Below are 15551 nucleotides of genomic sequence, written 5' to 3'. Positions count from 1 at the left end.
TGTTAAAATTCAAGTTCTATGAGCACCAGAACTATCAAACAATCAGATTCGGGTAAGGTCGAGATAGAATGGCAAAGATGTCTTTGTTTCTATTGATACCACAATCAGATGTGTTATAAAGCAGTTTTGTTTTCTTAAAGACTTAGCAGCTTTAGACGAGGGAACTAAAGTAAAAACTAGAAGAATATGGATGGGTTAAAGTGATGTAAAATACTTTTAAAAATTTTGACAGAAATCAGATCTAGTTAAAACAATCTGTTAACAGAAAGAGTTTCATTCAACTGACAACAAAGGCAGTGAAAATTCTAGAAATAAAGGAAATATATGTTTTGTTTATCACCAAAATGCTGTGGGACAGAATTACACCGTTGACTTCGAAAATGTGACTTACACCACCGTAATCTTGACGAATCTACATAATATGCACATTGAATTAAGTTTTTAAAAATTGTCATTCTACGAGTAAGCTATATCGGTTATTCGTAATTTGTTCTATAACATCATTTGAAACAATACTATACCACTTTCCCTTTTTGTACTTTGTATGTAATGCTAAAGCTTTCTTTACGTCAGTGGTTCCCAATCTTATTTAACTGGCGGTCCCTTCGTAAATCCTACATACTTCACGCTTCCCTCCTTCCCAGAACAAAGACAACACGTTAAACACCTAGCGCCTATGAAATTTTCTTAAGCTAAATTGCAAATGACCATTACAAGTGGTATCTTATTCACAAATTCAAAGTTTATTATCTCTTCATGCCTTTCTAAGAGGGCACGTCACCTAGGTTGGGAACCACTACTTTACTGCATGAGGATTCATTTTCGGCTGTCAGAACTGTGGAATCTTCTTCTTCCTCTAACAGTAAGTCGAGAACAAATCTACTAGTTCGGACCCTTGATTTCATGTTTTGATCACAGAATATTGACTGAAAATTCCTTATCTGTTTGTTTTTGTAATAGGTATAAATCGTACGTTCAAACCTATTCTCTCTTTTTCTCATTGTTATTTATTTTTTAGGGTTTCCAACCTCAAATCATACTCTTCCTGATGAATGGAGTTCCACTGCTCTCACGTTTATCATGTCGAGTGCAGAAACAAACGGACGTGCAGTTGGGTTTGCTCTTTACGAGATGGCGCTAAACCCAGGCGTGCAGAAAAAATTACAAGAAGAAATTGATTTGATATTTGAGAAATACGAAGGAAAGTTGTCATACGACATACTTCAAGAAATGACCTACTTAGATAAAGTTGTATCAGGTAAGGATTTTAAATTAGTGTGTTTAAATCAAAGAATTTACCAGTATTACAAATGACAATTTGCTTAGAAGTTACATGCTATAATAGTAGGGTGGGTTAGATAAACAACTCGTGCACTTTGACTAAAGCATGAAATTTTCAGAATATGATGTACATTCCACAAGGTTTATTTTAAGGTGTGGAAACATTTTGTGCTTGACCTTGAAAGGTCATTGACCTTGGCATACTACATAGTACTCCAAAAAGCATTGAAACTTCCTAATAAATGTCAAATGCTGCAAAATACAACCAAATAAGCAACGTATGTGGTTAACATGGGTGAGAAAAAGTTTTTTAGGATACATGACAATCACGTCCGCCATCTTGAAATCTTCCATCTTGAACCTTCGTCAACTTTCTTAAATGGAAAGCATAGCATGTGATATGTAATTTTAATAGCATATTTTCTCAAAACTTCAATACTGTGCTTATTTTTGCTCTATCAGTTACTGATACGAAGTTATGAGTGATTTTTGTCACATACCTACGCGAGTGTTCCACCAGTATCATTAAAGGTCAACCAATTCACAGTATCTCCCGTCTCCATGCACTTTAAATCAGAAAACCTTGTGTCTCTAGAGAGAGCTAAAGATGAAGAGTTTAAGTGGCTGAATCTTGTAATAAATGCTGAAGGTAAATGGATTTCATGGTTTGCTTATCATGCTAGGGAACAAGAACCTGTCCCCCCTTCTCCAGCACTCTATTGCCCCTTTTTGTTGAAAATGCGCATCCAGTGGCTATGATGTGTCATTGTATGGACGTTGTGAAAGCAGTTGTTCATTACCTAACCCCAGGACAAGTTCCTGTCCTGACAGTTGATGAACTCCTGTACGTCATTGCAAAGAAAATTCAGTGGATATAGCCAGATAATTATGGAGATCATCATTATGTAGCTGTGCTTGGCGGTCTCCACATTGAGATGGCCATTTTAAAGATACTTGGAGAATGTGTAAAGAATAGCGGATGGACTACAGCTCTAGTGGAAGCTAATATTGTAAGTTCGGGGAAACCTGATTCCTTAATTAAAGCTAGTCTTGTCATGTTGAGCCTATCAGGCCACAGTTGCTGTCTTGTATTACTTACTTCGTGACCTTTACAATGACCATAATGTGCAACAGGTAAACTTTGTGTTCTTTGATGAATAGTTGCAGCAAAGAAGTAAGGAAAGTGTGCATTTCGACTTCTGGTTCAAAACACTATCACTAGAAGTTGTCATGCTTTTCTATGTCAGGTCCTTGCGAGAAGGTAACTTTCAGCTGTATGTAGAGATACTTACTGAATTGCTTCTCTGGATGTTTGCCTTGGATCACACTCATTACTCCAGGCGGCTCTCGGTTCATGTGCGAGATATAATTATTCTTCGTGATAAGTACCCAAACACTCATACAGAATGTACAGCTGGAAATGTTGTCGCGCATTAAACAAGCAAGAAATTTTCATGAATGACTCTCGATCAGTTCCACGAACAGAAGAATGCTGGGATAAAAGGTTCCGGCTGAGCAGTTGGTCTCAATGAAGACCCTGGAGCATTACGTCGTTGGATGTTAGCTGGTTCTGAAATTGCTACAATGATTGAAGAATTCGAGAACCATTGTTCCCCAAAAGAGCAGTGCGTTTCGGTCAGTAATCAGCAACATCATGACCAATTACCTAGTGTGCAAGATGGTTTCTTGAAAGATGTCCAGTCCTTAACTAAGGTGATTAAGAATATGGGGAATCTATTCTCGGAACAAAGGGAAGATCTTTTGGTGCTCGATACGAAGAGAGTTATGGATGAATCTGTTGCAAACACGGTCAGAAAAGTTGTCTCAGTGTGCAGGAAACAATATGAGACTTTCGTGGAGGAACGGCTAATTAAACGCATAAAACCACTTACTGACACAATTTCTAAGAACAAATTACCACTCTTTAGCAGACCTCCACTGAAGACCAAATCTAAACATAAGTTAAAGCTTGAAGCACTCAAAAATGACTGCAGTCTCCTCTCGGTTGACAAATGAGGGCGATTTGGATGAATTCTTCAGGGATGAAAACCAGCCCGCACCACCCTCCCTATCATAAGGTGGAAATTTAAGAACCGGTACGAAGTCAGATCTGGTAAGCTGCATTGTACCAAAGGATACTGTTTCAGTTGACTCGCCACTTGTAAATACTGTGTTCCTAGACGAACAGCAGTTGTACAAATGCTGAATCCTTTCAGCGCAAAAGTTTTCAAATAGTATGCGATAATGTGTTCCTGCCTTACGTAAACACTTAATAAACTAACGCGAATCGTGTAGATGTAATTTTTGATGTGTACAGAACAAACAGATTGAAAGCTACAGTGAGAGATAACAGAAGAAGAGGTGTCAGAAGGAAAGTAGGACCAAATGCTCAACTACCAAGGAACTTGAAAGATTTTCTAACCGTAGATATAAATAAAACAATACTATTCAAGTATATGGCTCAACTAGTAATAAATATTTCAATACATGACGACAAGACAGTGCATGCAGCACTGTATGTAACGGAAGCCTTTGAGGAGTTGGTTCAAATGCAAGCAAGTATAAGTAAAGGCTCAATGGAAAAGTTAGAAAGCTTTGTGGTTGACGTGTATGACAGGGCAATGGACTGTATTAAAGTTAATGAAGCAAGGTAGCAGCTTTCTTCAAGCAAGTCTAGGACACTTGAAAATGCTCCGCCAACACAAGATGCTCTGAAGTTGCACTTGAAGCGTGTTTCATACTAGGTAAATATTTGGAATCAAGCCTATCTTCTGGATCTACATCTGCCAAGTCCTACGGACTGGAGATGGTTAAATGAAGAAACGGATTGGCATCCTCAGTGAAAGACTCTTCCAGAAGCTTCAAAATCTTGTTACAAACTGTGGCACTGCTCCTCCAGAAGTGGATGTATTGGACGCTGTAAATGTCTGGACAAAGTAAGGAAATGCACGGCATTATGTGCCTGTTCAGGAGTCTGTGATATGCTACTTAATAATATTTTTGTTTTTCTGGTATTATTTATTACACTTTAATATAACCTAAATTTGTTTTTTTCTAAATTTGTTATATCTGTAGTGTATTCGGTGGAAGTTATTGATGTTGTCCATCTGCAAACCAGATTTATGAATGTATGGTCCAACATTACAGTTGGCACTTTGCGTAACATTTTGCATTTATGGAAACTCAGAATAAATTAGAGTCAACAGAAGCGAAGAGCACATTGAATAAGTTCTTTAAGATTGCGTTGTCGGTGGGTTCTTCAGACTTTCTCTTTTTGTTGGTATTAGGTACACATTACAAATGACACATAACTTCGTACCAGTAACTGATAGAGCAAAAATAAACACAGTATTGATTTTTTAAGAAAATTTGCTATTAAAATGATATATCACATACTATACTTTCCATTTAAGAAAGTTGACGAAGGTTTAAGATGGCGGACGTGAATGTAATGTATCCCCAAAAACTTTCTCCACCCCTATTAAAAACTTGCTTATTTGGTTATATTGTGCAGCATTTGACATTTATTAGGAAGTTTCAATACTTTTTGGACTACTATACAGTGTGCCAAGGTCAATGACCTTTCAAGGTAAAGCACAAAATGTTTCCACATCTAAAAATAAACCTTGTGGCATATACATCATATTCTGAAATTTTCATGTTTTAGTCAAAGTGCACAATTCTTCTTATATTTCGAGTTAATACGCCTCACTATAGGATCGTAAATGATGACTACACGTGGATGCAAGTGCAGTTTACCCGTGAGGGTGAGTTTTCGTACAATATTCTTCTAATTGACTAAGCCAATTTTGTTCATATTTCGTAAATTTTATTGAAAAATCTACAATATGATCCAAGCCATTCCTAATGAAAAATTAAAATCAATAAGAAATGGTTTAAGGCTTGAGGATGAGTTTTTCTTCGACAATTTTCTCTAATGCAACTCGAGTAATTTTGTTCAAATCTCAGAAATAAATATTTCATCAAAGAATCTTCTCCTTGATACGAGTATTTTTTCGTATAAGTGCTCGCAAGTAGTTTCTTTTTGACGGTGAGTTTTCTTCGGATAAATTTCGTCCTTCATTCGATTATTCCCTGAAAAAAACAAGGATATTATTTGTTACATGAGTTCAACCGCATTCATTCGATTGGGATCAAACTTGGCATGGTAATAGACTATGATCTACAACATACGATTGTGAAATATCGTGTTATACAGGCTTACAGTTGTTCCCGAGTTACGGCCAAATTTTGCGTCATATTTTTGAAAACTAAAACATACGAACTCATCCGAACGCGATCAATCTTGGGGTCATGGTAGAGCTCGACTTGCAGGAGAAGTGTATGAAATATTGTGTCATATGTTGTGCAGGCTTCTGATTTCTCATGCACAATCGAAGTTCTGAATCAATTCATTGTAAATATTAAAAACTTAATAAATATTATCTGAATAGCAATTAAAGGTTAGTCTTGGACAGCAAAAATAAAATTCAAATGAAGGACGACTTTTTTTTACGATTTAGCTTGTCCCCCCAAAATTTCGGAGATAATTTGCAGATCATATAAAAAATATTAGGAATTGTACAACACGGCTTCAGTCATATGTTATGAAATAATACATAAGGAATAGATTACTCTTGGTTTGAGATTTGTACGAAAAATTATTTTTAAAAATGACTAGGGTAATTTTGTTTATATTTCATAAATACGTTTCAGTAACAATTATAATACAATTCACCATGCTTTAATTTAAGAAATAGGAGCAAGAAGTGTCCTTCTTCTTATCTACTTGCTAACGGTGTTACGTTAGAAAGACCTGGACAAAAGGGCGAGGACAGAAAGGCCCGAGTCTAAACGGTCCAGTGTAAAAAGGACCTGAGACAAAAGGACCCTGCGTCAAAAGGGCCCCGGTCAAAAGGGCTTGAGTCAAAAGAGCCTCATGTGACAAGGGCCCCTCGTCAAAAGTGGCCCTCGACAAAAGAGCCCAAGTTAAAAAAAAGCCTGTGATGACCTGAAAAGCCTCAGAAGTATAAAAACGATTATTAGATGAAAAATATTCTGTGAAGAGTACCTGATTTTTTGTGTTGAAAGAACACACATGTGGAAAAAATATAGGATTAGTAAAAATATCAAGACAAACCAGCAATAACAATGTCCGTGGACGGAAGGAAAGTAAAAGTTGCAGAAGGGCATTTATGCGAAAACTGCATTGAATTGTGTATGGACCTTAAGGTAGACACTTTGGATTCCGCGATATTTGATAATACACAATATGTTTTGAATGGAAAGGGGTAGGTTTGACACATTAATTTAGGCTAGAATCTACCCACAAATGAGAATAAGAACTCAATTTTTAAAATCTATCTTCATTCATTTGCGAGATAGGATGCTACGTTTGACATTTTGTATCTAGTAGACCAAAGTATCTTTACAGGCAATGAAACACGTAGACGGAGGAAAGAAAAAGGTTGCAGGTGTGTTTCGATGCGAAAATTGCATTGAGTGAGGGGCTGGTCATAATTTCAGCCACCTTGGATTGCGCCATTTTGGATATCATACAATATTTTTAAATGGAAAAGAGTATGATTGGCACATCAATTTAGGCTTGAATCTTCCCACAAACGAGAATCTGAATTTATTTTCTATCTATCTCCATTCTTCTACGAGGCAGGTGTGCTATGTTTAACATTTGTATGTAGTAGACAAAAGTATCAGGACAATCCAGTAATAATGTGGCGGAGGAAAAACAAATGTTATAAGTGTGTGTTACATACATATTAAGATATAATGAACCAAACTACTATAAAATGTCCTCAAAAGTTATTTTATCCCTCCAAGTTAATACAGTTAGTATTTAACAGCAAACATACTATTTATAACTTCCATCAAGCATTTCAACATGGTTGTTACAATTTTCCTTGTATAGTATGGGGAAAAATTGTTCCACGCTGTACGTAATGCTTTCCTCAAACCTTCTTTTACCGAAACTCGTACATATTGATCTTACGTTGCAACTCGTTCTAAAGATTCTCAATGGGGTTAAAGTCGGTACTGTGGGGTAAAGTTTCGCACACTTTTGGAAAGTTTTAAAACATTCATTTCCTTACAAAATACACTTTGTTTGACATCAATATCGTGATAAACTTAGAAGTCCTCCTCATTCTCAATTTTTCGTAGTTGGGTGAAGATGTGTCCTAAGAACGTTAAGATATATTTCTTTTATCAGAATCTTATCAACACACACACTAACTTTCCAACATCTGATGAACATATAAAACAAATCGTTAAACTTCCTCCTTCGTATTTTACAGTAGGCTGGAAGTTCTTGACAATTATCATTGTATTGAAATCTATTATTCAACCATTATATTCATGCAGGTTTATTTTATTTGTCGATATACAACACATATTCCCTCCAATTTCTGGACTTATCTTCGAAAACTCTAGAAAATTTTAGTATCTTATATTTCTTAATTCTTCTCTTGAATAATATATGGTTTCTTTCTAGCTAGTCTACCAAGTATCCTTCCCGCATTAAATACACATGGTACAATACGCTGACCAGACACAACATTGTTACTACCAGCTACTATTTGAAAGGAATCGTTAGCTGTACTGAATTCGGAACTGCACATTAAGAGCATCTCGTACTCCACAATATTTTACAAACGCAGGCAAACGAACAGAAATCTTAAGAACACAATGAACACCCACTTTATTACTTGCCTGTACCAATACTTTCCTCTGCTAGAAACAAATGTCAAACGTAGCACACGCTTTCTCGTAAACGAATGACGGTCGGTCAAAAATCAGTTCAGATTATCGTTTCTAGGAGGATGTAGCCTAAATTTGTGTGACACAAATCTCTTTCTATTTAAAAATATTATATACTATATATTATGTGGAATTCAAGATGGTTGCCATGATGTACATGGAATTTTAACACAGTTTCATCACGAATACCAACCTGTAACGTTTGCTTTTCCTTTGTCCAATCGTCTCTTTTTTACTGTCCTGTCATGATACTTTTTCTATTAGATACATACGTCAAACATAGCACACCCTGTCTCATAAACAGAGGGCGATGTATCAAAAATGAGTTCACATTCTCATTTGTGGGAATATTCAAGCCTAAATTGAAATGTAAAATCATAGCCTTTTCCGTTCAAAGAAAAAAGTACGATCTGTAACATAGCGGAATTCAAGATGGCTTCCACGTTGACCACACTCTAAATCAATGCAAGTTTTACAATAATGCCAATTGTAACATTTGATTTTATTCCGTCCATCTGTGTCGTTATTTTTGTTCTGTCCCAATACATTTGCTAACCCTGTATACATACCCACATACAGCAAAATTAAACAAATGTTTTCAATAGAATATTTTCCATACTAGTATGTGCTTTTATACTTCGATCCAGGGGCAGAAATAGAATTTTAGATGTAAGGGAACAGTCATTTATAGATAAAGTCTTGTCTCGTGAATAGAAGCTCAAAGAGATGCGGCTGAAAACAAACTTTCATGGAGAACCGACTTCAGCGGTAGCGATTGTTGCAGAACAAACAGCAACCAAACAAAATTAAAATCGTCTTCAAATTTCCTTTTTGTTACTAATAACTAGGACAACCCAAAAGCATAAAAAGCATAATATAAATTTACACATGTAGTTGGTACCTTGAATATGGTTGTGATTGTCTAAGGGTCCAGAAGAAACTAATTTTAAAAGCATAATAAAGCACAATTTTAGAAAATAAAGCATAAAGAATAATATAAAATATATAGCACAATTCTTGGAGAATTCTATTAGAACAATTCTTTAAAAATTCTGTTTAACTGCAAGTTTAACATACAGTATTAATATTTTAAACCAATATTTACAATGCAAAATCTTTGAGAACATAAAAATGCAACAATGAAAAGGTTATTTTTATTTCTGTAAACTTTTTGGAGTAATCCTTTAAAGTAGAGGAAAGAAACAAGAAAAAGAAGAAAACTTTCCGCCAACAATGAATAAACAATAGTTTTCTTGTAAGTGTAACTGCGCAGTTATGTAAGATGATTCAAAATGTACAAAAAGAGCACAAGAAGCCTACACTGTATTGTTATGTGTACCTCTTGAACTTGAGCACTTTCTGTACTTTTTGGTGGCATCTTTTACTTTCCCTATCTGTATATATGCATCTCTAAGGCTCACACAAGTGATGGAGAAAATTGACTCGAGTAAAGCATATCTCTTTACAATGGATTAAGTAGAAAGTTTATTAAATATAAAAGAAACTGATTGCATAAAATATTAATAAATGGATCAGGATAATAGGAATATTTATTGTATAGTAAATACTACACATTAATGTAAAACAATGATTGAAGTTAACAATAAAGCATAATAGGCATAGTTTTTTAAAAATTAAAGCATAATTAAACAAAAAAGCATGTGGGTTGCTTTATTAATAACCATTGGTGTTCTTCCTTCTGTTAGATAAAATTTTCAACTTACTAAGTGGACACTAGGCCCTATCTCCTCGTGCATTCCGGACTCCACTTCTGCATCCACTTCTGCTTTGATTTAAGGCTTTCCTGGCTGTGGGACCATTTCTAACCGGGCCCTTTTTACGCGGAGCCCTTTTGATGCGGGTCCCTTTTGACTCTGGACCCTTTTGGCTCGGGCCCTTTTGACCAATGCCCTTTTGTCGAGGGGCCGTTTTTAGCTCTGGCCTTTCTGTCCTCGCGCTTTTGTCCGGGCCCTTCTGACATGGAATCTTTGGTAACAGGTCTATGTATTGAAAGCGGAACTAGTTTAATACTGAATACTTGCGAGTTCAATGAGAAAGATAAAATTGTTTTTATTATTTGCAGAGAGTCTTCGCATGCACCCACCATTCCCTCAGACAAATCGAAAATGTGTGAAGGATTATTATATACCTGGAACAAAGCTTCTTATTAAGAAAGGAATGGCAGTGTATATTCCCATTTTGGGTTTGCATTACGATCCTGAATACTTCCCAGATCCATACAAGTTTGATCCAGAGAGATTTAGCGAAGAAGAAAAACGGAAACGTCCAAATTATTCTTATATTCCCTTCGGAGCGGGTCCAAGAATATGTACAGGTACGTAGTAGAATGTTTTATTTTATATCTTTATTATGCGTTGTTATTTTAGTGGATAAAAGTGTTTCAAGTTTAGTAACAATGTCTAGTGTCATTTAATATTAATTGCATCAGTTGTGCTTATCGTCGTTCTTTTCTTTTTCTATTCTGCAGATATTTTGTTGTTAGTCTATTCAGGATTACCATAAACATTTGATCTGAAACCGGACACCCTGTGAAAATATTTTCTTTTAAGCATATTTGATATTGCGATTGATAAGTGACTGATTTCTTTGAATAGAATTAACCACTATTAACAGCTTCTCGGCACCAGTATCATCAAATGTATATTCACATAATGGTGACTTAGTAAAAAACGATTTCTTGATTATCTGTACTACCACTCTCACTCAGTTTAGAACCAAAAAATTCTTTGAGGTGATAAAAAAAATAGTTCAATCACCAACCGGGTCTATCCGATTTGCCATAAGAGCCATATTATGTCACGTGATTAGGTTAAAAGTCACAATGAGTGCCAAATCGAGTCTGGAGATTCCATATCCAGATATGAGATACTTCAAGCAAGTAACCTCCGCGTGGGGAGCCCTGGGTAATTCGCAGAAGATGCATATACTTTATTATTATTAGTGATCTTACCGAAACAACTTGACTCTTGACAATGTTCTATCCATATTTACTTTACGTGCTATACATCGTTTTTAATCTCTTTATTATGTCTTTGCAATAAGCTTTCTATTAGATATCTCCTTATTACAGTTTTTGAGATATGTGGACTCCATTTTTTTCAATGATTTTCCATGTCCTTTTTTTCTTTTTTTTTCTTTTCTTTTTTTTTTACTATGTTCCATCCATTTTGGGACAATTTACTTAGAGTATAGAATCTACACAGTCTCTTCTACATTCCATCCATATCCTCCAAAGCCTGTTCACATCATTGCAATCGGATAAGCCCTTAATTTAAATAAACTAGTAGATATTTGCTAACATCAAGTAGTAACCTCAAAATGTATACACACAAACTAGAGAAATATATTCCTTAAAATCGGACTGGCAGTCCTGAACGAATCTGTCGGGACACAGGGATAGAGAACTCAATACCAGTGGCAAACCCAGAAAACCGGGTTGAAAAACGCGTTCCCCTAAATTTTAGTCAAATATATTAAAGAAACTATACTACTTTGTATATATAACTTTTGTCGGAAAGAGGATTTTGATTTTAAGTCGTCCGACCCCCCCACAGATTTAAAAAACTGACGACGCCATTGATCTCACTCGAACTTCCGCTTTCTCTTTTAGCAATGTCATATCTTCGGATGAGAACGAGAGGAACGTAACTCCATTTTCGTAGGTTTACAGGCGAGAGAAGAAAAACATTATTTTCTTGGAAAGAAGTGTTTTTAATAAATGATGGTAATTGAGCTACATTACAACAGACGATCAACAAGGATAACAGATGGCGTTACGTTCCATTTACACCAAGTGGAGCTTTCAAAATTATGTCCAAACACAAAGAAAACGAAAACCGCATTTTTGGAGATACGTTCCTCTGGTTCTAATGCGACGATATGGAAGTCACTCACAATAAGGTATTAAATAATCAGTAATGTTATAGTTGCCAAAATGCGTAGGCTTCTGATTTTTCCATTCAGCGTCTCTGTCACCCCTTCTTTATAGAAGCGGAATACTTATGTCCCTATTCCTAACCCAGAATGACCTGTCTCTACAATCAAATTCCTAATGGATCTTTCCTTGTAGTCAAGATAGTGTTAGATACAAGCCAAGCAACCAATATACTCTCGTTTCTGAAACATGTAAAAGAGAAAAGTAATAATAATAATAATAATAATAATAATAATAATAATAATAATAATAATAATAATAATAATAATAATAATTAAATAATAATAATAATAATTATTATTATTATTATTATATTTCAAACATCGAATAATTTGTAGAAAATGTTAAATAGGTAGTGGAAAGCAGCCAAAAATCTTAAACATAAAAATAAATAAATAAATAAAATGTATAAGGGGTTTAAGGAAATCGAGTTTCTTGTTTAAATAAAATGGAAATAGTTATAGTTTCGATGAAAATAGGGTGGATGGGAATAGCTTTGGTTGGTTGATTTCTAATCTAGCGTGCCTTTTTTGTCTCAATGTTATGTGAGACGAGAACGTAGAGAAATTTGTGGGTTGGTAAAGAAGCAGAGCAAATGGCATTATTACTATGGTGTGCCATCTTCCTCTCTAAAAGTGTTATCTCCGGAACATGTAGATTTTGAGTTTAACGTCCCTTTGAGCAGCGAGGCTATAGGGGAAGTGCGCACAGTACCGGACACCTAAGGTTTTTTCGAATTCACGAGATAAGTAAGAGGTACATCATGAAAGTAATGCAACCATATTAAAGTTGGACATGTATTATATGAGCTGACGTAAAAGAAACTACAACAATGGAGAGCATATATTTTTAAAATGAAAATGAAAATCAGGTTCAAATTCGCACATACACAAAAACGTTACCCAGTACCGGACACAACATAAAATACATTGTTTCCTTTTATATGCAATGAATAGAATGATATATGAACGTAAATAACGTCTGAAGGCACTTCTATAAATATTTAAGTAAATAAAACACATCTCGTTGCAGAAACAATAATAATACAAGCAAAGAAATGTCAAGCCAATATCCCAGTACTGAATAAGGAGTGTCAAAATGTGAATTAGTCCTATCTCACCTGAACATGAACAAGCACTAAACAAATTTGCACCGATCACATAAATAATAGTCAAGATTCTCCTGATTTGTGCATGCAACATGAGCCCATTTGTGACACAAAATACACTGCACTCACCCTTCGTCCACTGTTTCAGAACAAATGATGCATTCAGTGATGATGGCTTTTAATCCACTGCTGCACTTATCTGTGCTATCGGTGTCAAAATTCAGTTTTTTCTTATTGACTTCTTACTTTTCTTTACACCTGTCTGTTCGCTTTCATTAGCTACCTTTTCGTTATCTTCGTCTACTTGAAACTGCATGCTCTTCAGTTTAGTTTCTTCTATCACTTGTGCTTTGCTTCCTGTTACGTTTTTCTTTTGGCGTAGATGTTAGAATTTGGCTGGTTTCACTTTTGTTTCTTCTCATCGGTAACCTGCTGTTTGTTTCGCTTGTAACTAAGTAGATCTCTTGAGCTACTGTCTGAAATTGCTTTGAAGTTGACGGCATACTAGGGTCAAATGAAGACCTTTCTTGAGATGAGCGAGAAATCGTGCTAACAGAACTGTGTTTCACACCCTGTGAAGTGAAAAACTTCTTTTTGTTCATTGACAGCAATTGGTTGTCTAAGTCCTTTCCATTTCTTCTGAAAATGTATCAAAACGGCCCATTTGAGGAGTCATTTCTATTGTTTCCAATTTTGAAGTCTTTCACTCTATCCTCTAAAGTGCTCTTAGGTACCAGAAAGTTACGTGCTGCTACCCTCAGACTCATTTTCCCTTCCATGACTGCTTGCGTTGCCTTCCTCATATCCTCTTCCACCCATTTCCCCCCTTTCTTGCTTGCCATCTTGCCTGGAAAAACGACAACGAGAAACGCTACTATTATAAAATTTCCGTAAGGACGGCATTGTGTCCTTGTCCGATACTGGGAACATACATGCTGTCCGGTACTGGGAAATTAACATGTTAACATATAATGTTGGATCACATAGTAATACGTTCCGTAATTCAATATTTATTAACATTCTTGGGTACATCACACAATAAGAAAAGTCATATATGTAATAAAATGCTCACGTGCTTACCCGTACAGACGACACAGTAGACGAAACTTAACATACAGCATCAACGTACACAGCAATTTAGCTACAAACGCCAATATCTTTTTCCACACTGGCCTGATACAAGTCACAACTTGCTCACCTACACCTTGAACTTACACAATGGTGATGATAATCAATACACGTTTGTCATCTATCGGATACGGACTCTACAACTACTGTCCGGTACTGGGTAACGTCCGGTACTGTGCGCACTTCCCCTATGAGACGGGACCTACTGGTCAACGTGAAATCTGAATCACATGAGCTCCCGCCGAAAATCGAACCGGGATCTTTCACGCCAAGGGCGCGTTCGCTAACTGCTTAGCCACGAAGGAGCCCCATGCACATTTCGAGTCCTATAACTTCACAAATCTACAAGAAATCTTAATTGTAAGTAAAACTAAGATAGCTGTAGATTTTAGTTGGTTGTCACTTTGGTTGTTCGATGTACTTCTAATTCTTTTTCAGAAAGTGTTCTGTGAACGCGGCGTTTGGCTATAAAATAGAGACTATCAACTAGAGACTGTTTAGAGATTAATTAGTAATATTTTATTTGGAAATGACTTATCGCATTGTATTGATCTAATTACTGTAAACGTTACTCGTTGCAGATTAAACTGTCGTGATGGTAATGCAAACGTTTGGTTTTAAACTCTCTGTGAATCAATGTTTAGAAGTCTTCATTTTACTCAAACTGATTGTTTTACTTCATTGCAGCTCCCAAATACGGTCTAATGCTTATGAAGACTGTTTTGGTGAATGTTCTGAGAACTTATGATATCTACACCTGCAAAGAGACGCCATTAGAGCATCGTTACCACCCGAGAGTTCTTTTCCTGGAACCAAAGGAGAAACTAATCGTAAAAATTCGTAGGAGAGAAAATAATAATTAACTGTTGTGATAAACAATATTTATTGCGTAATAAAATAGTTTGTTCTCATTTTTTATTCCGGTGATTTAATACCCTTCTTTCCTCATAGTATTGTTGTTATAAAGCATCTCATCTTATAAGTATTCCTTTAAAAAACATTAATACATAAATAAATAGTAATATGCTTAGCAAAAATAAACAAACATCAAAATTAAGAATGGCGTAAGTAGAGATACAAGGGCTCGGAAAGAAACTGGCTTTAAAGAAAATCGAAGATTTTTTCCATGGCGTTTTTCCCTGGAAACTGTTCGACTTTTTTTTTTTTTAAGCTTTCGATTTTAATGAAGAAATAACAGTATGTTCTAGCTTTCTTTTCCCATTATATCATGAAATAACATTTAAGTACTTATTCTGAAGAGAAAACCATGAACAATTCAAGAATCGAAGACAAATTCAAGACTCA

The 15551-nt window shown here is 35.6% G+C and overlaps 1 protein-coding gene across 1 annotated transcript in view; it reads left to right on the top strand.

Moving 5' to 3' along the window:
• The window catches only part of LOC145667788 (cytochrome P450 6j1-like), a 49473-nt gene extending 34364 nt beyond the window's left edge, over positions 1 to 15109 (top strand). Inside the window, exons 3-5 of the mRNA XM_081735226.1 lie at positions 1019 to 1258; positions 10139 to 10390; positions 14934 to 15109. Of these exons, the coding sequence (XP_081591352.1) occupies positions 1019 to 1258; positions 10139 to 10390; positions 14934 to 15109 (668 nt within the window). The remainder of the gene's footprint in view (positions 1 to 1018; positions 1259 to 10138; positions 10391 to 14933) is intronic.
• Positions 15110 to 15551: the final 442 nt, after the last annotated feature.

This window comes from Thermobia domestica, chromosome 13 (assembly GCF_964235325.1).
Source record: "Thermobia domestica chromosome 13, izTheDome1.hap1.1, whole genome shotgun sequence".
Taxonomy (NCBI): domain Eukaryota; kingdom Metazoa; phylum Arthropoda; class Insecta; order Zygentoma; family Lepismatidae; genus Thermobia; species Thermobia domestica.
Note: the sequence above shows the minus strand (reverse complement) of the source record. Positions and strands in the feature narration are given on the sequence as shown.